This window comes from Oncorhynchus mykiss, chromosome 5, assembly GCF_013265735.2.
Source record: "Oncorhynchus mykiss isolate Arlee chromosome 5, USDA_OmykA_1.1, whole genome shotgun sequence".
In the NCBI taxonomy this organism is placed as follows: domain Eukaryota; kingdom Metazoa; phylum Chordata; class Actinopteri; order Salmoniformes; family Salmonidae; genus Oncorhynchus; species Oncorhynchus mykiss.
Window position 1 is genome coordinate 51,410,850 of NC_048569.1, and position 25,886 is coordinate 51,436,735.

A 25,886-nucleotide genomic window follows, 5' to 3' on the forward strand; every position below is an offset into this window, starting at 1 on the left:
TTCAGTTGAGGGGTTCCAGGTCCGACGTAAATATAAATACTTTAGGAAAAATAGCTACGTTGGGTGAGGCGGGTTGCAGGAGAGTATTTAGAAGAAGTTGAGGTTCAGCAAAAAGTTTTAAAGATATGTGAAGAAAAAAAAAAAAAAAGAAAACAAACGATATATACAAGGGACACGACACGACAATACGTCCTACAATACGTCCTACGTCCACTAGGTGTACTGATAAATGTACTGAAAATGTACTGAAAACCCTATTGAATGAAAACTCCATGACAAAATCTGTTGGCCAGAAAGTGCAAGGGTTTTCAAAGGTTGAATTACATTTATTCAGCTCACACAAGGGAACCACGTCTGCAAAGGCCGTTACACACCTTCATAAGGTAAGTCTGAATACCAACTACTGAGAAGTACGTATGAAAGGCGTACGTAAGAAATGCGTAGTTTCCTAAGTCGGAATCGGGCCCTATGTGAGTAGTACTTACAGTAGGAGGCATGGTTATGTGATGGGGATTGAAATTATGATGATAAATGATGTTTATGTAGATTTAGTTGTCTATTTTACTATTGTACACCAGTGTAATCTTTTCCAATTATGGCTCTCTCTGTATGGCACACCATCCATTGACCTGTGTCTGAGTGGAACACCCTCCATAATGGCTCTGTATGTGTGGGACACCCTCCATTACTATTCCATCAGTATTGAGCCCTCTTTCTCTGATTGTACTGTATTGTTCTGGCCCTGGGGTCATCTCTCCCCGCTACCATATAGAACAGAAACATTAACTCATGCTCTGGAATGCGGTCTCTTTAGGTTTTATCACCCAAAAGACATCGTAAACCTCCTGTCAGTGTTATCTCCCATCCTCATCCTCAGATGAACACACACACAATAGTTATAAGAACCCTCTATTCTGTTGCTTAAAACATCCATTTGATACAATAAAAGTATTATAACATAATCTCGCAATTTTGCTCACACCTACCCTAGGTGTTGTAGGTCTTTTATTTATGTATTTATTTTGGTGCTACCCGTTCCAGGGTTAGCACTGTAACCACCAGAGGACTTGAAAATGAGCCAGAGCTGAAAGGATCACCAAAACTAAAGGTATTTTGGTATCAGTGCATTTTCTTTAAAAAATATATATATAATCTATCAATGTGTAGGCATACTGTGTAATAAAATCAATAATTGTGTCCTAAAAACGTGAATGTGTTTTTGCAGAGCATACAACCATGCCGACAACCATCCGTAGATCAGTGGACAAAGAGCTTGTCACGTTCTGACCTTAGTTCCTTTTTTATATCTTTGTGTCAGGTTGGTCAGGGCGTGAGTTGGGGTGGGTAGTCTATGTTTTTTTTTCTATGTTGTTATATTTCTATGTGTTTGGCCTAGTATGGTTCTCAATCAGACGCAGGTGTCGTTCGTGGTCTCTGATTGAGAATCATACTTAGGTAGCCTGTTTTCCCCATTTTGGTTGTGGGTGTTTAATTTCTGTTCAGTGTCTGTTCACCTGGCAGAACTGTTTCGTTTTCTCTTCGTTGTTATTTTGTTTATTGTTCAGTTTTTTCAATTAAAATATGACGAACACTTACCACGCTGCATTTTGGTCCTCCTCTCCTTCCACCAACGAGAATCGCTACAGAAACACCCACCAAAAAAGGACCAAGCAGCGTGGTAACCTGGAGCAGAGGGTTCTGGACTCCTGGACTTGGGAGGAGAGTTTGAAGGGTAAGGGACCCTGGGCACAGGCTGGGGAATATCGCCTCCCCAAGGAAGAACTGGAGGCAGTGAAAGCTGAGTGGCGGCGATATGAGGAGGTAGCACAGCAGCGTGACAGGCACGAGAGGCAGCCTCCAAAAAACTTTTGGGGGCAGCACACGGGGAGTTTGGCAGAGTCAGGTTGGAGACCTGAGCCCACTCCTCGTGCTTACCGAAGGCAGCGGTTGTACTGGTCAGGCACCGTGTTATGAGGGGGAGCGCACGGTGTCGCCGGTACGCGCTCATAGCACAGAGCGCTATAGGCCAGCCCCCCGTAAGTGCCATGCGAGAGTGGGCATCCAGCCAGGGCGTGTTGTGCCAACTCAGCGTGTCTGGTCTCCGGTACGCCGTTTCGGTCCAGGGTATCCTGCGCCGGCTCTGCGTGCTGTGTCTCCGGGGCGCTGGGAGGGTGCAGTGCGTCCTATGCCTGCGCTCCGCCCGTGCCGGGTGAATGTGGGCATTGAGCCTAAGGGAGAGATGCGAGTAGTATGCACCAGATCTCCAGTGCTCACCCACAGCTCGGTTCAAGCTGTGCCTGCACTCTGGATGGTCCGGGCTAAAGTGGTCATCCAGCCTGGAGGAGTAGTGCCAAGGCTGCGCACCAGAGCTCCAGTGGTCCCCCACAGCCCGGTCCATCCGGTGCCTCCTCCACGCACCAGGCCACCTATAGGTCTATCCGTCTCCTCCCTCCAGGTTCGCCCGTCTGTCCTAAGCTGCCAGAGCCGCCGTCTGTCCTGAGCTGCCAGAGCAGCTAGAGCCGCCACCGCGGACAGACGTCCATCCAGACCCTCCCCTATCGGTTCAGGTTTTGCGGCCAGAGTCCGCACCTTTGGGGGTGGGTACTGTCACGTTCTGACCTTAGTTCCATTTTTATGTCTTTGTGTTAGGTTGATCAGGGTGTGAGTTGAGGTGGGTAGTCTATGTTCTGTTATATTTCTATGTGTTTGGCCTAGTATGGTTCTCAATCAGAGGCAGGTGTCGTTCGTGGTCTCTGATTGAGAATCATACTTAGGTAGCCTGTTTCCCAATTTGGTTGTGGGTGTTTAATTTCTGTTTAGTGTCTGTTCACCTGGCAGAACTGTTTCGTTTTCTCTTCGTTGTTATTTTGTGTAGTGTTCATTTTTTCAATTAAAATATGATGAACACTTACCACGCTGCATTTTGGTCCTCCTCAGTTACCTTACAGATAATGTGTGGTACAGAGATGAGAACTTATTTAGGCATGCCATAACAAAGGTGTTAGATACTTATTGACTTATTGATTACATTTCAGTTTTTCATTTTTAATTAATTTGTAAAAGACTCTAAAAACATAATTCCACTTTGACATTATGGGGTATTGTGTGTAGGCAGCTGACACAAAATTAGGCTGTAGCACAAGCAGATGTGGAAAAAGAGGTGTGAAGACTTTCTGAAGGCACTGTATACAATGCATTAGGAAAGTATTCAGACCCCTTCACTTTTCTACATTTTGTAACATTACAGCCTTATTCTAAAATGGATTACATAGTTTTTTCCCCTCATCAATCTACACACAATACCCCATAATGACAAAGCAAAAATAGAATTTAGAATAGAATTTTTGCAAATTTATTAAAAATAAAAAACTGAAATGTATGGTAATGTGAATCCAGAGTTCCCCATGGGTTCCCCAAATACACTGAAGAAGTCTATAAGGTCTACTTGTTACAGTTTAGTCAGAGTATGGTTAATTTGTACTGCAGGGTTTATTACAATGATCTACGGGGAAAGGAATCAGAGCAGCAAGGAAAGCCCCACTCACCCCCTTGAACCTACAGTCAAACCAATATTTTTTTCTCCAAAAAACAAAAATTGGAGAATTTAAAAGGATTGATACAAATTTAAATCACCTCATACTTATTATTTTCTTCCTTCTGGCAATATCATGTTAAGAGCAAATACACACACACGCATGCATTTGTAGGCCAATTAAAATGTATAATAAAGTCTGCCTCAAAGTATGCATGTCATTATTTATGCAATCATAAAGGTGTGAGTATCACATTCAAAATAAAGTCTAAAACAAAACAAAGCTATTTTCAATAAACATGTTTCCTTATTATTTTCTATGCATGTTAGATCACAGCCACACTTCACCTCAAGTCAGAAGCTTGCAACAGGGCTATAGGCCTATGTGTTCAGTTTTGTTCTCTGTTTTATGTACATAGCCTATGTGACCTAAATTCAGAAGATGTATGTCTACCACATATTAATGGGAGCTGGCTAAAATAATGATAAAAAGGGGATGTCCACTCTCTATTTTTATGCTCCCAAACATGATCTTTTAGTAATGCTTTAGTAATTCATATTTATTTCAAAGCAGTCTCACAAACCAAACCCTTTTTTAAATAGGCTGTTATTTGGCAAATGCATAAATGCAACTATGGGGCAAAACAGATGGGGTTGGCTTAGAATGTTGACAACATGTAAACTACATTTCCTCTCCAATGTTTGTTTATTGAAAACATACATTTGCAAAATGAGCACTTGTTGTCTCTTAAATACATCGTTACAGTTGTTGGTTAGCTAGCTAGCAAATTTTAGGCATATTAACATTAGAAGTGACATCAGTCAAAACAACTCAAAACAAGATATGGTATCAAGAACAAGATAAAAGTAGCTGAAACGAGCCACCATGGCAGCTTCCTGTCATTGTTGCTAGCTATCTGGGCATCCAGAATCACAGCAACACACATACTTCTGCCCCATTGAAGCATGCACATTGTTTTCGTCACGTTGTCAGCTAACCTGTCTATATCACTTCAGTCTCTATTGGCAAATACATTTGCTTTTAAGAGCACAACATGGTGTCAGAAGTGGTAGAAGAGTGGCTGTAATCAGACATTATCATCTATCAAAGAACAAAGAGAGAACATTCCAGTGCTAAGGTTAGCTGCATGAGTGAGGACGTTGACCTTCCCATCAGACTACTACGACAAGTGGCTAGTTAGCATACTAAGAGCTAACGCTTTTTGGACATGAGTGAATGAAAATACTTTCTTGTCATTAGCAATCGAGTTTGGGATTAGCAGCAGTGCAGTCGTTTACATCACCATCACCGTTGTTATTGAATGGAAACCGTTCAGAAAATTGGCAGAAATGGGAACAAAGACTGAACCTGTACTACTTAGTCAGTGGGCTAAATTACAAGTCGGAGGATAGGTAAATAGCAGTTTTGCTACACTGCATTGGAGAGGACGCGCTGGAGATCGACAACATGATGGAGATTTCATATGCCGATTCGGAAAACAAGAAACTGGCAGAGGCAATGAAAGCGTTTTAAAACTACTGCGCACCACATTGGAATACTGTGTTTGAGAGACATCAGTTTTGGGCAATGCAGACATAGAAGCACAGTGGCTTGGAAAAACTCCCTAGAAAGGCTGGAACCTAGGAAGAAACCTAGAGAGGAACCAGGCTCTGAGGGGTGGCCAATCTTCTTCTGTCTGTGCCGGGTGGAGATTATAAGAATAGGCCAGAACGTTCTTCAAGATGTTCAAACGTTCATAGATAACCAGCAGGGCTAATAACAACAACAGTGGTTATAGATGGTGAAAAAGGTCAGCACCTCAGGAGTAGATGTCCGTTGGCTTTTCATAGCCGAGCATTCAGAGGTCGCGACAGCAGGTGCGGTAGAGAGAGAGAGAGAGAGAGAGAGAGAGAGAGAGAGAGAGAGAGAGAGAGAGAGAGAGAGCGAGAGAGTCAAAACAGCAGGTCTGGGACAGGGTAGCATGACTGATGAACAGGTGAGGGTTCCATTTTGCCGAAGGCAGAGCAGCAGAAACTGGATCAGCAGCACGGCCAGTTGGACTGGAGACAAGGACAGCCAGGAGTTGTCAGGCCAAGTAATCCTGAGGCATGGTCATATACAGTGGATATGTATTATGTACAAATTAATGTGAAATTTGAGTCTCTCTCTCCCAAATTGATAGTAATGTACACACATATTTAAAGTTTGAGTGCGTGATATGGGGGTTGGAGACATGTTTATTTCGACATTACAAAGAAAAACGTCTATAAACAATGGCAACATTGACATGTTGCACTGTGCCTTGCTGTTAAAAAAAACACCTGCGTCCGACTTTCGGCTGTAGCCTAGTAGATGGACCTCCCTGACTTCACTCCTCTACTTTCAGCCTTACAACTCAAACAGGCCCGCAGTTTCTGCTTATCTTCATACTGCCAGAGAGGAAGGGAGAGGCATGCAGAAAATCGGACTGCAGTCCAAACAGGTTACTTGTACCCCCTCAGCCCTTGTGCTAGCCACTTTCCCTTGGGGATTCGGGGGAATCCCAGTCCCGAAACCAGATGCAGTTTGATTGCCAACTTAAGGGACGGTCCAAATCACAAACATTGCCCCCTCAACCCTTGATTTAACTTGCGGAGTTGATATGACCCACAAATCAATGCAAACTGTAGTCACATGTCAAACTCTGATGGCTGCAAAGTGTCTGCATTTTCGGCATGTCAGAAAAAATAATGAAACTTGTTTGCTAAAATATTATATATATACAGTGGGGCAAAAAAAATATTTTTTTGTGCAATTGTGCAAGTTCTCCCACATAAAAAGATGAGAGAGGCCTGTAATTTTCATCATAGGTACACTTCAACTATGACAGACAAATGAGAAAAAAAATTCCAGAAAATCACATTGTAGGATTTGTAATGAATTTATTTGCAAATTATGGTGGAAAATAAGTATTTGTTCACCTACAAACAAGCAAGATTTCTGGCTCTCACAGACCTGTACATTCTTCTTTAAGAGGCTCCTCTGTCCTCCACTCGTTACCTGTATTAATAGCACCTGTTTGAACTTGTTATCAGTATAAAAGACACCTGTCCACAACCTCAAACAGTCACACTCCAAACTTCACTATGGCCAAGACCAAAGGACACCAGAAACAAAATTGACAGAATCTGCAATAGGTAAGCAGCTTGGTTTGAAGAAATCAACTGTGGGAGCAATTATTAGGAAATGGAAGACATACAAGACCACTGATAATCTCCCTCGATGTGGGGCGCCACGCAAGATCTCACCCCGTGGGGTCAAAATGATCACAAGAACAGTGAGCAAAAATCCCAGAACCACACGGGGGGACCTAGTGAATGACCTGCAGAGAGCTGGGACCAAATTAACAAAGCCTACCATCAGTAACACACTACGCTGCCAGGGACTCAAATCCTGCAATGCCAGACGTGTCCCCCTGCTTAAGCCAGTACATGTCCAGGCCCGTCTGAAGTTTGCTAGAGAGCATTTGGATGATCCAGAAGAAGATTGAGAGAATGTCATATGGTCAGATGAAACCAAAATATAACTTTTTGGTAAAAACTCAACTCGTCGTGTTTGGAGGACAAAGAATGCTGAGTTGCATCCAAAGAACACCATACCTACTGTGAAGCATGGGGGTGGAAACATCATGCTTTGGGGCTGTTTTTCTGCAAAGGGACCAGGGCGACTGATCCGTGTAAAGGAAAGAATGAATGGCCATGTATCGTGAGATTTTAAGTGAAAACCTCCTTCCATCAGCAAGGGCATTGAAGATGAAACGTGGCTGGGTCTTACAGCATGACAATGATCCCAAACACACGCCCGGGCAACAAAGGAGTGGCTTCGTAAGAAGCATTTCAAGGTCCTGGAGTGGCCTAGCCAGTCTCCAGATCTCAACCCCATAGAAAATATTTGGAGGGAGTTGAAAGTCCGTGTTGCCCAGCAACAGCCCCAAAACATCACTGCTCTAGAGGAGATCTGCATGGAGGAATGGGCCAAAATACCAGCAACAGTGTGTGAAAACCTTGTGAAGACTTACAGAAAACGTTTGACCTCTGTCATTGCCAACAAAGGGTATATAACAAAGTATTGAGATAAACTTTTGTTATTGACCAAATACTTATTTTCCACCATAATTTGCAAATAAATTCATTAAAAATCCTACAATGTGATTTTCTGGAATTTTTCTCTCTCATTTTGTCTGTCATAGTTGAAGTGTACCTATGATGAAAATTACAGGCCTCTCTGATCTTTTTAAGTGGGAGAACTTACACAATTGGTGGCTGACTAAATATTTTTTTTTGCCCCACTGTATATATATATATATATATATATATATATTTATATAATATTTTAGCAAGCAAGTTTCATTATTTTTTAAATATTTATATGTATTGTAGCGACCCGCACAGACAGCTGTGTGTTATGTGTTAGGCTAGTAGGTGGTTGTGTTGTACTTCGTACCCAGTGTTCGCAGGGTCCGACATGCCAATCAACCTGCTATCTGCCAATCACGGGAATGCCTGGAATGTTCTGATGTCGGGCGTCCTGGCGGTTGGCGGAGTGGCATAGAGGGGGGTTGGGCAGGGGGAAGTTAAGTTAAGACAAGGTTTAGCCTTTGTTCTCTCTCTTACAAGAGAAGGTCACGATTGGCTTGTGGGTTATCTTTCATTTATTTGGCGTGGGCTACGGCCAAACAGTTGCCTGTGTAAAGTTGGTTTAATAAACCGTCAATTCGTAAACTCCATCCTCTGTCTGGACAATTGTTCCTTTATGATCTAGTCAGGTCATTACAGTATATATATGGAGATTGATTTTAGAATTTGCAAATTGTCTCATAGTGATGAGCCTATAAAACGTAGTGCACTTGACATCCCGACAATTTTGAGAAAAAAACACTTTATATCGGAGTTGTCTATTCATGACATAGGAGGTGAGGAGGTTGACAACCCTAATCAAATATTCAAAAATGTATTACAATAATGAGATGTATCCACCAATCCAAAGAAAGGATAGGCGGGAGCTAGACAGCCCGCGGTGCCGCTTTGTGGACAACGACTCCCATTTTTATGGCTGGGTCGAGACATGTATCTTATCTGAATATCCATGAACTTTGATACTGTAGTGTATTTACATATATTCTCGCGATGATTACAAAATAAGAAGTTTCGGCGACAGATGCTTTTTAAAAAATATATATATATATATATATTTTTTTACCGCCAGTGGCCACACACAGACAAAAAAGCGCACCGGCGGAGTCTGGGACATGCCAGTAGTTTCAATAGTTTCAGCTATCACAGCTATAGCGTGTGTTTACAAGTTAACCAGGTGTTTGAAGTGCAGGCGGAGTTGCAGCTTTGTCGGGTTCTGCTTTTTGAATCATAAAAGCAAAGTTTACTAAATAGAGGTGCTGCGCGTACCAGCCAGTTTTGAACATTGACAACCACGCCAGTGACCTAGCGCATGTGGAATGGCAGCTTCCCGGCTGATAAAAGGTATTCTGAAGAACAAGAACAGCGGGACAGGCATCAAAGTGGGCCCGTCCGAAGAAGTACCAGTAGAGACTTCAGAACAAGCGGCGCTTGGACTTCTGGAGGATGACCCACAGTGAGTATATAGTCAGTTAGCTAGCTTACAGTCTTGACACGGACAGTCAGGCTAGGTATCTAAGGCTAGCTAAGTTAGCTATTCCAGTTTGTTAGGCTTGGGTGCTGCCCTGACTAAAAACGGTATAGACTTGTTAACGTCGTCAGCAATGTTCCAGGGGTTGCACATAATTAGCCAGTTAGCTAGTAAGTTGTCATGCTTGCTTTTCTGATTTCCTCGTCTCGTTCTTTCTATGGCTGTTATAACGTTAGTTAGCTAACGTTACCGTGCCAGTTAATATTTGCTAACCAATTTACTAGTTATTTTGCCCAATACGTTAGATAATTAGCAACAAGCCCAATGTCTGCTTATCAGCTGAGAAAATGCTAAAGTATCTAAAATCTTATCCGGCTTCTGACCTGTAAACAAGTGTAAATGTGTCTGTGTCATCAGGCAATTTGTTAAAGGTTGCGGAATGGGCTGGTTGACCTGCAGTTGGCATTTGGCACAGCCATTTTTACCAGCAAAAAACTACGTCCCTATTTAGAATAGGGGAGTCGAATGAATAGGCTGCTGCAGGAGCTCTTTCTAGAGCGCCCGGTTATTAAACTGTTTTTAAAGCTAATTTTCACATGGCTTATGTCCAGGGTGGAATATTCCATATTTTTAAAATCACAGGTCAGCAGGATTCTTTTAAAGTTGAATAGATGGGTTAGCTGACAATGTCACAAACGATGCGCACGCTTCAATGGTGCAGAAGCCCATGTGTTGTTGTGTTTCTTGATGGCCAGATAGCTAGCAAAAATGACAAGAAGCTGCCATGTGGGGAATCGTAGGTGGTTTGGCTCAGCTAGTTTTTTTTTTTATCTTGTTCTTGATTTTTTAAACATTGAAAAAAAATCTCTAACAACTGTAACTATGTATTTGAGACAAGTGCTCATTGTGCAAATGTATTTGTTTTCAATAAACATTGTAGATTAAGTATAGTATACATGTCAACAATCTAAGCCAACCCTGTCTGTTTTGCCCCATAGTTGAGCATGGGTTGGTTTTGTTGTTAAACAACCAACCCGTCTATACACACTCAAAACTCTGACGACTTGGTTTGTGTTTACTATTTGGGCATGACATTTAGAGTATGTTCAATGGGGGTCATTGAATTACATCGTTTTTTTGGTTAGAATATGGTAATATTAATGGTTGGTGGCAGTGGCTAACCATAGGATGAATTACAGTCACTCCTTGTTCATAACATGTAAATATGTAATTTATTTGGGTGAACTATCCCTATAAATTAAGACTGTAGAAAATTCTGCCTAGATGGTGGTTCTTCAAGAGTTTTGGCCACCAACCCCTGATCTGTTTTTCTCAACTACTGGTGTTTTGAATATGTTAATGTGGCAAATTACCCCACATTCAAGAATAATCAAATTAATATCAATCAATGGTTGTTATCATATCAATGGTTGAGGCTGATTTGCAAAACGTGGCTATCATCTTACATAGACAAGGCATTTATGCGTAGCAGCTTGTGCACAATGCTAAAATGACATAACAGGATATTTGAGGTAAGATGCATTAGTCAATATTTTTTTTTGCCCATTGTAGGAGATGGGAATTGTTCTAATGACTAGGCCTATCAGCTATTGTGAAAGGCCCAATTTTAAAATAGTCTCCTGAAGACAAGATGACAGTCTAAATCTGACCCACCCTACACCCAAACAAAATTATTTTTCAATGTGTTATCCCCCCACTAGTATAGTAGTTACATATTTGTGTTCACAATCGGTTTCGGCAAAATGTTCATAATAGTTATCAGGTCACACTACGAAAATTCATGCTGAATGCTGTTTTTTCGTTGTTACAGCCTAATGAACCTTGTGCTAAATTGACAATGACTAAATTAGATGATATTTGATAGAGCGTTCTTACTGAGTGGTGGATGGCAGCTGCAGGCTCGTAAGCATTCATTCAAACAGGACTTTCCTGCATTTGCCAGCAGCTCTTCGCTGTGCTTCAAGCTTAGATTAGGCTGGCAATACTATAGTGCCTATAAGAACATCCAATAGTTAAAGGTATATGAAATACACATGGCATAGAGAGCGAGAGTCCTATAATAACTACAACCTAAAATGTCTTACCTGGGAATATTGAAGACTCGTGTTAAAAGGAACCACCAGCTTTCATATGTTTTGAGCAAGGAACTTAAACGTTAGCTTTTTTACATGGCAAATATTGCACTTTTACTTTATCCTCCAACACTTTGTTTTTGCATTATTTAAACCAAATTGAACAGTTTTCATTATTTATTTGAGACCACATTTATTTTATTGATGTATTATATTAAGTTAAAATAAGTGTTAATTCAGTATTGTTGTAATTGGCCGATTGTTTTTATATAAAAACAATAATAATGATGATTAATCGGTATCTGCTTTTTTTGGTCCTCCAGTAATCGGTATCGGCGTTGAAAAATCATTTTAGTGAAATTCACTTTAGTGAATTACACTTACTGCATTGGCGACCAGCTTCAATGAAAATGCAACACTTAAATGTAGCTGGCTGTCTTCTATGAGTTGTCCTCAAAGAGTGATAAAGTCATTTTTGCCAGATTCCGTGTGGTTTTTGAGCTGTGCTAGTTGTATTTTTTTATTAGTTGTCACATTGCTGGAATTCCCCAATGGGCTCGGAATTGACCAGGTAGAATGTGCAGCTTGCACAAGTGCAACGGGTAAAACATGTAAATCGCACAGCCAAGTTAAAGGGTTGCAAAATGTGACTAAATGGTCGCGGTCTGGAACCCTGCTTATGATAGATAGTTAAATGAAATATCAAAATAAAGTTGCACATCATGTATAAACTCCCATCAATTGAATGGGTATATACCTATGTTTCGGCATCACTGTGCCTTTCTCAGGGTAATGTCATGATTACTTGAACCAGGTTATGAAGACAAACAGTGCAATTAGTGCAACCGATGACAATAGTGAGGTGTGTCATAATGATTAATTTAATTAAAATTAATTTGTGAAACTTAAACTAGTTTTTTTTATGAAAAAAATAAATAATAATATATATAAAATATATTAGGTTATCATATAGAAACATCATTTAATATTGTACATCATATTAGCATCAACATACATTTTAATTCAATTTCACAATTGTTTCGTATTTCATATTTGTTACATGTAAATGTTTGAGAAAATGGCCCTTGAATGTTTTGGTACCTACTGGAGAGCTCTTCTTTGTCTACACCCATTCAGCATCGTTCACACCCTCCTAAGCTTTAGCCCCACCCATCTCTTTAAGGCTTTACATGTCAGGCTATGTACTAAACAACCAAAGATTCCAAGACTAAAGGCTGGTTTATACTACGGTTGTGTTCGTACATTTTTCATCTGGAATGCCAGAGTGTGCTCTGGGCGTTTGTAAATTCAGAGCGTTTCGCTCTCGAAGTGCACACTGGATGCTCTGGCTGAAACGTAGGGTTGATCCGAGCGCTCTGACCTAACAACAGTCAAGCACCCAAGCTAACATTGGCTAGCTTGATAGCTACATCCAGACACAAATGAGAGAACAGCACACGCTGACCATTTTACTTGCCCTAGCAGAGCTGGTTAGGCTGTTTTTATGTTATCCAGAGTGTTGGTGACTGCAACTGTGCTGCTGGCAATAATTTTTTTAATTACCCTTTTTTTTGGCAACGTTTACTGACACTGGCCATATTCAATGGGTGTTGAGCATTTGTAAATTCGTTAGTTATTCTGCGCTCCGGCACACTCGTACGAGAGGGCTCTGAAATCGGAGTAGCTAGCCAGAGCGAATTTACCAGCTACGTCTATTTACGTCTAGCAAAATAATTAATCACAACTCATATTGTTAATACCTTGCATGAATCTGCAGGTAGCTAACCAACCAGGTTCAATGTTAGCTAGCTAATATTAGGCTATAACTAGCAATGCAAATAGCGCTGAGATATGAATAATATTACTACACAGATCATACACCTAATGTTAGCTAGTCACCCAGCTAACGTTAGCTAGCTAACGATACACTAACTGACGTTTAGAAACGCATGTAATATCTGAAAATGTAGCTAGCTAGACTCTCTTACCTGTTTTACATGGATGGATGCTTCTCCCTCTGTCACAGATTTCATGGTTGCCCTTAGTTTGAAGATATAATCTGGATAAAAGTGTTTTATACAACACCAGTGTTCTCTTTTCGACTCTGTCTGCATATTTGCAATCAAACGGCAGAATTATCATACTCATACTCTAATTCCACTGATTTCCAAACTCGGTCCTCCTGAAAGTGGAGAGCAACACTTATGCAGTTCTACTATGTGATATCTTTCAAAAAAGCAGCCTTGGAGAGGATTACCTAAACATACTGACCAGCTCCTATTATAGACCGACGTGTGCTACATGGCAGATGAATCCGAACTCATCTCTCGGCATATCCAGCCCACTCATTATCTCAGCCAATCATGGTAAGCGAGAAGGTTGCTGACTTTTTCCATGGCTAAACCAACTAGGCTCGTCATTTAACAATTTTATTCATATTTACAGACGGCATACAAGTTTGTTCTTAAGGCACATGTTCACATTTTCCAGAAGGCATTTCTGCCCAAAAATGCATTTAGATACAAATTTAAAAAAAGTTTACGTTCAAATGGTGCTCCTGTGAAGCAATGACGCACGACATATGCCTGTTTTCCTGAAACGAGTCACATGTTCAGTTTCCCCCAAAAAGCTTGCCCATGTCATGACATCCATAACATCTGTCCATTTTAAGCTTTATTTCTCCAACATGCCCATATGTAGAAGTCCCGTTTTTGGGGTATACACTCCCCCCAAGTGGTACAATACACATCAAACGTTTTGTTTCTATTTTGTATGTCAAAGTTGTGATTTTGAGTGCAAATGTAACACCCATACTGCTGTAATCACCCAGATATAGATCTGATAAGTCTGACAATCTATTGTGTAGTGAAAGTGTTTTTCCTGTCATGCATCCCATGGGATATAGGCCTACATATTATGAAACATTGCTTAGCCTAGTGGTTAGAGTGTTGGACTAGTAACCGAAAGGTTGCTGGAATGAATCACCGAGCTGACAAGGTAAAAATCTGTCGCTCTGCCCCTGAGCAAGGCAGTTAACCCACTGTTCCCCGGGCGCCGAAGACATGAATGTTGATTTATAGCAGGCCCCAGCACCTCTCTGATTCAGAGGGGTTGGGTTAAATGCGGAAGACACATTTCAGTTGAATGCGTTGTTGTACAACTAACTAGGTATCCCCTTTTAGAGTCAGGCTTGCTGAGGTACAATAGCCTAACTGAGCAGTATGCATATGTGCCATATCCAATGATTTGACATGTTAGTCTGAGACACAGCAGGACAGGGCATGTCCCCAGTGCCATCGACACAGTCAAACTGCCTGCTGTGCGCCTGACTTATTGAGAACCTGTGTGCGCATGTGGGAGAGGTGTCTGTGTGAGTTAGCAGCTAGGGGAAGCTCTACAGGATTACTGCAGCAGGTAGTAGATTTATTGCCCTCTCCCCCTGCCTTTCTCTTTCATGATGGAAGGCCTCTCCCTCCATTAACACGCCCGCGAGGCTGCTTTATGACACGAGGGGAGCTCCAGCAGAGACAGTTTAACGGCTGTATTTGGCACAGTCTCTGAGTCCAGACTGTGATGATAGAGGACTCCAACCAGAATCCCAGAGAGCCTACAATTTGTACCTCGGAAAGTACATTCCTTAGCAGGACAGCTAGGTGCACACTCGAGGAAGAAGTTACCTTTAACCACAGATCTAGGGTCAGAATACACTACCCTTAGTTGCTTAGTCCTAACCTTAACCATTAAGGGAATTAATTGTCTGACCCTGTATGTTCGGGTAGAGCCAACTTCTACCTTCTCCTAGGGCCACAACTTCTTCTTGTCCTTTCCCCAAAAATGTACCTTGAGTTCAGTGTCAGAATAGACTAGTCTCCTGACCTCATTCGCACCTGAAGGAAAAGCACTTCCTCCACTCATTCAGTCACCCTCAGCATTATCCTGAAGGTGATGTGAACCACCTCTGTATAAGGCCATCGTAAATTTCCGAACAATTACTAATTAAATTGCAGAGAATGAGACCGTTATTATTTAATTGCCATGTTTGTTTCAGTTAATATAGGACAGTGGAGTCCTATATTAAATGTGACAGGTCTCTAGTGTAATATCTTTGGTTGGTTTTAAATGCCACCCTGAGCTCTCCTCTCTGGTCCCATTCTTTCAGGAAGAAGTCACAGAAATGGGACGAGATGAACATACTGGCAACGTACCACCCGGTAGACAAGGACTACGGGATGATGAAGATCGATGAGCCTAGCACACCCTACAACAGGTGAGTTGCTCCATTCATTCTCATGAACAGGTAAGGACATAGTTAGCCAGAGACTGCAAAAATTGCTTCCCAGTATTGGGAACAGATAGAACTGTGCCGAAATGTGTTTTGGATTCATGTTAGAGGGTAAATCCATTTCAAATCAAATCAAATGTATTTATATAGCCTTGATATCTCAGTGCTGTACAGAAACCCAGCCTAAAACCCCAAACAGCAAGCAATGCAGGTGTAGAAGCACGGTGGCTAGGAAAAACTCCCTAGAAAGGCCGATGCCTGGTTCCTCTCTAGGTTATGTGGGGTGGCCAGTCCTCTTCTGGCTGTGCCGGGTGGAGATTATAACAGAACATGGCCAAGATGTTCAAATGTTCATAAATGACCAGCATGGTCGAATAATAATAAGGCAGAACAGTTGAAACTGGAGCAGCAGCACGGCCAGGTGGACTGGGGACAGCAAGGAGTCATCATGTCAGGTAGTCCTGGGGCATGGTCCTAGGGCTCAGGTCTTCCGAGAGAGAGAAAGGAGGAGAGAATTAGAGAACGCACACTTAGATTCACACAGGACACCGAATAGGACAGGAGAAGTACTCCAGATATAACAAACTGACCCTAGCCCCCCGACACAAACTACTGCAGCATAAATACTGGAGGCTGAGACAGGAGGGGTCAGGAGACACTGTGGCCCCATCCGAGGATACCCCCGGACAGGGCCAAACAGGAAGGATATAACCCCACCCACTTTGCCAAAGCACAGCCCCCACACCACTAGAGGGATATCTTCAACCACCAACTTACCATCCTGAGACAAGGCTGAATTTGAATTCAATCACTTTTTGACAGCACCCCTTTGAATGAAACCTCCCATAAATATTTGCCCATTGTAGAAGTACTCAAGGTTACTTTTTGGACCTGAATGCCAAAACCATTCAAGAGATAAAGGTGTTCACCTGTTTTGCATATACCACCATACCATGAGAAATCTTTGTCCTCATCACTGGAAAAGATAAACAGTTGAGAAAAAGTTTGCTAATAAAACAAATTGACATTTTTTTGTAGCTCTACGGCTCAGTGTCCCTAAACCGGGGCAGCTGTTGCTCAAATTGCGCTGATGTGACTAGAATGACATTGTAAACAGCCAATTCCCGGGACATAGACATGTCTTATGTGGGCAGAAAGCTTAAATTATTGTTATTGTCCAATTATTGTCCAATTTACAGTAGCTGTTACAACAAAAAAAGGCAGTGCACAACAACAAAACACTTATCATGGCAACTGGTTTGATACATTCACCTCTGAAGGTAAATAATGCACTCACATTCAGTAATATTTCTCTGATTTGTCATTCCGAGGATCCCAGAGATAAAATGTATAGTTTGTTTGGATTTTTTTATTTAAAAAAAATTCAAATGTAGGAACTGAGTTCGAACAGTTTGACCCCGCTGCTGTCTCTGGATCCTCATATGTTGTAGCTTCGACTCTATTTTACAGCATCTGAGGTTTTAGTGTTGTGCCCACCATCGGTTAAGACACAACATGCTCTTGAATACCGACCGGGAGTATTGGTTAGCGAAAAATACAAGCTGCATAGCACTCAGAATTAAAAAAGTTTTTACCAGTTATTGTTCATCCTGATCGCAAGTTTTTTTTACATGGACGATACATTGGAGATAATCTAGAACAACACAAAACATCTAAAAAGCCAGGCCTGGTATTTATAGCGGATTTAAAAAAAGGCCTTTGATAAAGTAAGACTGAATTTTATTTATAAATGCCTGGATTATTTTTTCAATTTTGGTGAGTCTCTTTATAAAATGGGTATAAGTAATATATAGCAACCCCAGGTGTAAAATAGTAAATAGAGGCTACTTCTAGTTTTGAATTGTCATAAGGAGTTAAACAAGGGTGTCTGCTGTCACTATATGTATTTGTAATGGCCATTGAAATGCTAGCTTTTAAAATCAGGTCAAATAACAACAGAAGATTAGAAAGCCAAGGCTTAAAAACAAAGGTGTCCATGTTTGCCTGTCTATTTATGGAAAACGTACCTGATTAACTACTTAGTCAAATCTCAGTTTACTCACTCACTTATGGCGCTGCCTATTCCTGGTGATTCGTTTTTTCAAATCATATTAGATACTAAACCAGACATGATAAAGTGTGCTTATAAAATAAATAAAAATAAATAAAATGAATATGAACTGGGCAGGTTGAGATGATTAAATATAAAAGCACTAAACGTCTCTCAATGCTTCACTTAGACAAGTTTTACTTGAACCCTAAATGGTTCTTAAGTAGATTACCAAGAAAAGCTCATCCAGTGTTTCAAAATGGCCTTTTTGCTTTTTGTGTAGATACACTTTGAAAAATGCTTAATTTTCAATTTATCTCTTTTCCAAACGAGCTGGCTACAATTTAAATTTCATCCCCCTGAAAAGAGAATACATTTTACAACAAATATTATGGATGAACTCAAATGTGCTGGTTGATAAAATACCTGTATTGATGTGAAAGTGTTTGAAAATAGTATTTTGTTTTTAAAGGGTATTATAAATTGAAATGGTAGAGTTATGTCTTATATAGAATTGTCCGGGAAGGTCTGCTCAATCCAAGATTACAATCAATTGATTACAGCATTACCCCAAAAATAGAGGCAGCAGGTGGCAGTGGGAGGAGGTAGGGAAATGGTCTGTCTGCCCAATATAAAGGATCAAAACTGGCAGAGGAATGAAAAATAGGGAAGTATACCAGTTTAATTTGAGGACCAGGATGTTGACAGCTGTGCCATACAGATTGCAAAATAGTTGGTAAGAGATTTTTGATGTACCGATTCCATGGTACAGGGTGTATGAGTTGATGTTTAAAACAACTCAAGATTCAAGACTGTGCTTTTCAGCTAAAATTGTTGCATAAATGTTGAATATTTGGGCCATACAGTCATCACAGCTCTGCAGGCACACAATCATTGCCCTCAGGTAGCCTGTTTCTGGTCTCAGGTTCTGGAATGGCTGAAAAATGCATAACATTGATCTAAAATTGACCCTAGAAATAGTATTGTCGGGAGATCCGGAGAGACCCGGTCAGTCAAATACTTTTACTAAGAGTGTTAGTAATTATCTTCAACTCGCAATCTGTGGATTGTATTAGATTAGATTCAAATTGTATGTTATACATCACAACATAGTTTAAAGGTGTATGGTGTGTAGAAAAGTGGGATGGGCTGAGGGGTTGGAATGTGGAATTGAAGACAAGTGGGAGTGGAGTTGCTGGGGGAGGGAAATGACGGTCAAAGATAAAACAAAACAAAAAGTATGTTTGAATGACACTGACACCATGCCCGAACCGGACGTGCACAAATTAATTTTGTCCCCCCACACGAAACGTGATCACGACATGAGGGTTGAAATATCAAAACATATTCTGAACCAATTATATTAATTTGGGCACAGTTCGAAAACATTAAACATTTATGGCAATTTAGCTAGCTAGCTTGCAGTTGCTAGCTAATTTGTCCTATTTAGCGAGCTAGCTAGCTTGCTGTTGCTAGCTAATTTGTCCTGGGATATAAACATTGAGTTGTTATTTTACCTGAAATGTACAAGGTCCTCTACTCCGACAATTAATCCACATAAAACCGTCAACCGAATCGGTTTTAGTCATCTCTCCTCCTTTCATGCTTCTTTTTCTTCTTTGGACTTTATATGGTGATTTGGTAACTAACGTTCATAATAAGGTGCATTACCATAATCGACTTCTGTTCATCTTTCAATCACCCACTTGGGTATATGTTCCTAAAAACCAATGAGAAGATGGTACGTGGGTTATGCTTCTAAAAACCAATGATGAGATGGGAGAGGCAGGACTTGCAGCGTGTTCTGCGTCACAAATAGAACCCACTTCTATTTTAGCGCCTGGCAACGCAGACACTCGTTGGCGCAATGATTGAATAACATGTATGTGTAAATTAATTTTGCAACGCTCGTTCACAAGGTGCATCTGGTTTGGGCATGGTGTAAGGGGCAATGTTACAGGCTGACTTTTATATTCACATCACCAATCTGAGGTAAAAGGAATGTGTAAAACCACTTTGGTGCAATAACAAATTGTTTTTAATTGTCACACACCAGATAGGTGCAGTGAAATGTGTTGTTTTACAGGGTCAGCCATAGTAGTACGGCACCTCTTGAGCACATTAGGGTTAAGTGCTTTGTTCAGGGGGCATAAGGACAAGTTTTCACCTTGTCTGTCCGGGTATTCAAACCTGCTACCTTTCGGTGACTGGCCCAACTGTCCACATTAGGGAAATTGGCACAATATAAAATAATTTAATATGTCAAAATAATTCAACATTTCAGTTAAGGATGATAGTACTCACAAATTATTGCCACAATGGCATCTATTTTAATAAATTTAACCATTTAGAGAGTTTAAATGTCCAATGCAGCCATTTTTATCTCAATATCTGGGTAACAATTAAGTACCTTATTGTGATTGTTTTCAGTTGAAATGGTCAAAAAGAAACAAAAATGGGTTCTTAGCAAAGAGTAATTTCTCAAGCAAGAATTTTGCTAGGAGGGGAAAACTGAAAACTGTTGTTGGCAGAGAGGTTTGGAACTCTTTCTTATTTGTCTTATGTCACCAGACAGGCCAAAACGCCACCCCACCAAAACGGACTTAATTGTCAGGCAGTCTTTTCAAACCACTTTTCCACTAAAAGGGCATTATCCTAATTTTCACAATTGCACAGTATTATTCCAACCGCGTAGTGTGGAAATGTATATAAAGTACAGGAAAATCACGTTTTTGACTGCACTGGGCGTTTTAACCCCAGGCTAAGTGCAGTGTGAACATGACTAGTGTGAGTATGAAAAGAGATGACTCTGGATTGATAATTGTTGTACATAATATGTTCACTTTAGATTAGAGACCTCAGTTCCCATGAAGCAGTGTGGCAGTGCAGGTTCAGCGGGTGGAATGAGTTTCTGCCCTTGTAGGGCTCTAAGATTTCCGTGATGTGGAACACACGGATGGAATCGCAGAATTTGGTAATAAAAATGGAATCAACTGTAAAACGTGGAATATTGCAGAATTTTCCATATTTTGTCTGAAAGGTTATGTATATGTATATATATGTATGTATATATGTATATGTGTATATGTAGTCGTAATTATTGTAGGAACCTAAACGATTTCATAATTGTAAAATTACAGAGAAGTAGGCCTAAAGAAATAATTAAGTTTTCGATTGGGGTATTTTGAGAGGGGGTCGGTCGTGCGTGGGACCCATACGTCAACTCACAACTTGGCTGTCACTTTGAGAAACATGTCAAAGAGGCTGTCTGAGAGGGCAAAGTCCTCAATTCTTATTTTTTTTTTTTACCCTAACCCCAAAATTCAGAGCAGAGCAATACCCAAGGGATTGAGTCAGGCGATAAGCTGTTTTGCAAATTCTGTCAACATACTATAGATTTCATTTATAATGAAACACTCGCCCCCCTTTCGGAAAAGCTGACCACGACTCCATTTTGTTGATCCCTGCCTACAGACAGAAACTAAAACAAGAGGCTCCCACGCTGAGGTCTGTCCAACGCTGGTCCGACCAAGCTGACTCCACACTCCAAGACTGCTTCCACCACGTGGACTGGGACATGTTTCGTATTGCGTCAGACAACAACATTGACGAATACGCTGATTCGGTGTGTGAGTTCATTAGAACGTGCGTTGAAGATGTCGTTCCCATAGCAACGATTAAAACATTCCCTAACCAGAAACCGTGGATTGATGGCAGCATTCGCGTGAAACTGAAAGCGCGAACCACTGCTTTTAATCAGGGGAAGGTGTCTGGTAACATGACCGAATACAAACAGTGCAGCTATTCCCTCCGCAAGGCTATCAAACAAGCTAAGCGTCAGTACAGAGACAAAGTAGAATCTCAATTCAACGGCTCAGACACGAGGCATGTGGCAGGGTCTACAGTCAATCACGGACTACAGGAAGAAATCCAGCCCAGTCACGGACCAGGATGTCCTGCTCCCAGGCAGACTAAATAACTTTTTTGCCCGCTTTGAGGACAATACAGTGCCACTGACACGGCCTGCAACGAAAACATGCAGTCTCTCCTTCACTGCAGCCGAGGTGAGTAAGACATTTAAACGTGTTAACCCTCGCAAGGCTGCAGGCCCAGACGGCATCCCCAGCCGTGCCCTCAGAGCATGCGCAGACCAGCTGGCCGGTGTGTTTACGGACATATTCAATCAATCCCTATACCAGTCTGCTGTTCCCACATGCTTCAAGAGGGCCACCATTGTTCCTGTTCCCAAGAAAGCTAAGGTAACTGAGCTAAACGACTACCGCCCCGTAGCACTCACTTCCGTCATCATGAAGTGCTTTGAGAGACTAGTCAAGGACCATATCACCTCCACCCTACCTGACACCCTAGACCCACTCCAATTTGCTTACCGCCCAAATAGGTCCACAGACGATGCAATCTCAACCACACTGCACACCGCCCTAACCCATCTGGACAAGAGGAATACCTATGTGAGAATGCTGTTCATTGACTACAGCTCGGCATTCAACACCATAGTACCCTCCAAGCTCGTCATCAAGCTCGAGACCCTGGGTCTCGACCCCGCCCTGTGCAACTGGGTACTGGACTTCCTGACGGGCCGCCCCCAGGTGGTGAGGGTAGGCAACAACATCTCCTCCCCGCTGATCCTCAACACTGGGGCCCCACAAGGGTGCGTTCTGAGCCCTCTCCTGTACTCCCTGTTCACCCACGACTGCGTGGCCACGCACGCCTCCAACTCAATCATCAAGTTTGCGGACGACACAACAGTGGTAGGCTTGATTACCAACAACGACGAGACGGCCTACAGGGAGGAGGTGAGGGCCCTCGGAGTGTGGTGTCAGGAAAATAACCTCACACTCAACGTCAACAAAACTAAGGAGATGATTGTGGACTTCAGGAAACAGCAGAGGGAACACCCCCCTATCCACATCGATGGAACAGTAGTGGAGAGGGTAGCAAGTTTTAAGTTCCTCGGCATACACATCACAGACAAACTGAATTGGTCCACTCACACAGACAGCATTGTGAAGAAGGCGCAGCAGCGCCTCTTCAACCTCAGGAGGCTGAAGAAATTTGGCTTGTCACCAAAAGCACTCACAAACTTCTACAGATGCACAATCGAGAGCATCCTGGCGGGCTGTATCACCGCCTGGTACGGCAACTGCTCCGCCCTCAACCGTAAGGCTCTCCAGAGGGTGGCGAGGTCTGCACAACGCATCACCGGGGGCAAACTACCTGCCCTCCAGGACACCTACACCACCCGATGTCACAGGAAGGCCATAAAGATCATCAAGGACATCAACCACCCGAGCCACTGCCTGTTCACCCCGCTATCATCCAGAAGGCGAGGTCAGTACAGGTGCATCAAAGCTGGGACCGAGAGACTGAAAAACAGCTTCTATCTCAAGGCCATCAGACTGTTAAACAGCCACCACTAACACTGAGTGGCTGCTGCCAACACACTGACACTGACTCAACTCCAGCCACTTTAATAATGGGAATTGATGGGAAATGATGTAAATATATCACTAGCCACTTTAAACAATGCTACCTTATATAATGTTACTTACCCTACATTATTAATCTCATATGCATACGTATATACTGTACTCTATATCATTGACTGTATCCTTATGTAATACATGTATCACTAGCCACTTTAAACTATGCCACTTTGTTTACATACTCATCTAATTTGTACATACTGTACTCGATACCATCTACTGTATCTTGCCTATGCTGCTCTGTACCATCACTCATTCATATATCCTTATGTACATATTCTTTATCCCCTTACACTGTGTACAAGACAGTAGTTTTGGAATTGTTAGTTAGATTACTTGTTGGTTATTACTGCATTGTCGGAACTAGAAGCACAAGCATTTCGCTACACTCGCATTAACATCTGCTAACCATGTGTATGTGACAAATAAAATTTGATTTGATAAAAAATAGTGCAATGTGTTGCTTCATTACAAATGTACTGTTATATCTTATTAAATGGTTGACTTTTTATTAATTCACATTATTAGACACTCTTTCTGATAATAAAATTAGTGTAAATCGGAAATCACAGAATTCAGAAAAATGGAATTTGGGTGAAAATATTAAGGTTTCATAGGGCCCAGCCCTGTCTGGGTTATGAGCCCCCCCTGCAATCTGCCAAGGCCGCTGCATAGGTCACCCCTGTGACACTGTTCTGTCCTTCTCTCCCGCCCCCTCTCACTTTACCTCACTCATTCTCTTTTTCTCTCTCCCTCTTCCTCAGGATGGTGGAGGACGAAGGGGCGCACAGCGACTCGGAGGGCAACGTGCCCAACGTGGACGACCTGGCCACGAAGTAAGTCAACATCACTGACTGGATAGGTTTGGGAGAGAGGAGGATATTCTTCCTCAAAGGTTTGGAAGGTTCTGACACTTATCGAGGGTCACATCAGAATTTCAAATTTAAGCGGAGGGCTGAGAGATTTTCTGGACAATTTGTTTGTCAAAAGCAATTTGCCCACCAGAGAAAGGGCAGTTATTTTTAAACTTATAGGTCCATTATAATTTCTACATTTTCTATCTAGTTTTTTTACTCAAACCTCCCCCGGGTCAGATTGAATGCTTATGTTTCCCACCCCTGCTATAGGAGGAGGGAAGTTATGCAGTGATCTGGGCCTTATGAGACTGAAGGTGGGGACTCTCAATATGGTTTATGGCTTGGATATACTGTATAACAGAATGTACTCTTTGTATATTATCTGGATTTGAACTATTTGAGGTCAAGGGCATTTGATGTCCCGCCGTTAACATGGCGTATAGGCCTAGATGGCATTTCGCTCTAAGGAGCCCTCTGTTGACCTTCGGACCAGTTGAGTTTACAGTAGAGATGTAAACTGAATCACTCACTTTCTATTGCTCCTTCGCTCGGTTCACTTTCTCTCTCCTCTTCCCCCCCCCCCCCCAGATTGGCAGCAGCAGAGGGAAAGGAACCGCGCTTCATGAGAGAGGAGGAGAGTAGTGAAGAAGAGGAAGATGAACTAACCCCAGAGGATCAAGGTGGGCTGTCTCCCTCTTCCCCCTCTTTGTCGACCTCCTCTCATCCCCACCATGTCTCTATTCCCATTGGGTGTCTGGCCCTGACATTTCCCTGACCTCTCCATGTGTTGTCATGTCAAGCCCTGTGTGCTCTAATAATGGATTCTCACAGCTCAGTGGCCACGAGCACGGCCAATGGTTCAAACGGAGCTCACTCCCGGAGACTGTTCCAGTTGACTCTGGTCCATTTTGGCTCCAGACCCACACGTCTCCCTCAGCCCTTTCCCACATTTTTATCTCTGCAGTACAGGGAGAAGCAAGAGCCGAAAATATAAATTCTTCCAAAATACTGAAACGTGTGTGGTACGTTGATGTCGATGTCATCACCATGTAGGTTGCTTTACTAGGTGTCCAGACAGACACGTCATAACTGTCAATACCATAGAACATTGCAAATATGGTGCTTTTTTGCACCTGTAATAGCAACCTTGTATACACTACATTACCAAAAGTATGTGGACAACTGCTCATCGAACATCTCATTACAAAATCATGGGCATTAATATGGAGTTGCTCCCCTCTTTGCTGCTATAACAGCCTCTACTCTTCTGGGAAGGCTTTACACTAGATGTTGGAACATTGCTGCAGGGACTTGCTTCCATTCAGCCATGAGCATTAGTGAGGTTGGGCACTGATGTTGGGAGATTAGGCCTGGCTCGCAGTCTGTTCCAATTCATCCCAAAGGTGTTCGATGGGGTTGAGGTCAGGGATCTGTGCAGACTAGTCAAGTTCTTCCACATCGATCTCGACAAACCATTTTTGTATGGACCTCGCTTTGTGCATGGGGGCATTGTCATGCTGAAACAGGAAAGGACCTTCCTCAAACTGTTGCCACAAAGTTGGAAACACAGAATTGTCGAGAATGTCATTGTATGCTGTAGCGTTAACATTTCCCTTCACTGGAACTAAGGGGCCTAGCCTGAACCTTGAAAAACAGCTCCAGAACATTATTCCTCCTTTACCAAACTTTACAGTTGGGACTATGCATTTGGGCAGGTAGTGTTCTTCTGGCATCCGCCAAACCCAGATTCGTCCATCGGACTGCCAGATGGTGAAGCGTGTTTCATAACTACAGAGAACGCGTTTCCACTGCTCCAGAGTCCAATGGCGGCGAGCTTTACCTCTCCAGCCGACGCTTGGCATTGTGCATGGTGATCTTCGGTTTGTGTGTGGCTGCTCAGCCATGGAAACTCATTTCATGAAGC

General features: G+C 42.1%; 1 protein-coding gene across 1 annotated transcript; it reads left to right on the forward strand.

Annotated features, from left to right (window-relative positions):
- The first annotated feature begins 8,580 nt into the window (after positions 1 to 8,580).
- On the forward strand, positions 8,581 to 24,642 carry LOC110524007 (protein phosphatase inhibitor 2). Its single transcript, XM_036977763.1, has 5 exons — positions 8,581 to 9,161; positions 15,429 to 15,536; positions 23,870 to 23,941; positions 24,233 to 24,276; positions 24,551 to 24,642. The coding sequence occupies exons 1-4, from the start codon at positions 9,025 to 9,027 to the stop codon at positions 24,252 to 24,254; spliced, it is 339 nt and encodes a 112-aa protein (XP_036833658.1). The 5' UTR covers positions 8,581 to 9,024; the 3' UTR covers positions 24,255 to 24,276; positions 24,551 to 24,642.
- The last annotated feature ends 1,244 nt before the right edge of the window (positions 24,643 to 25,886 follow it).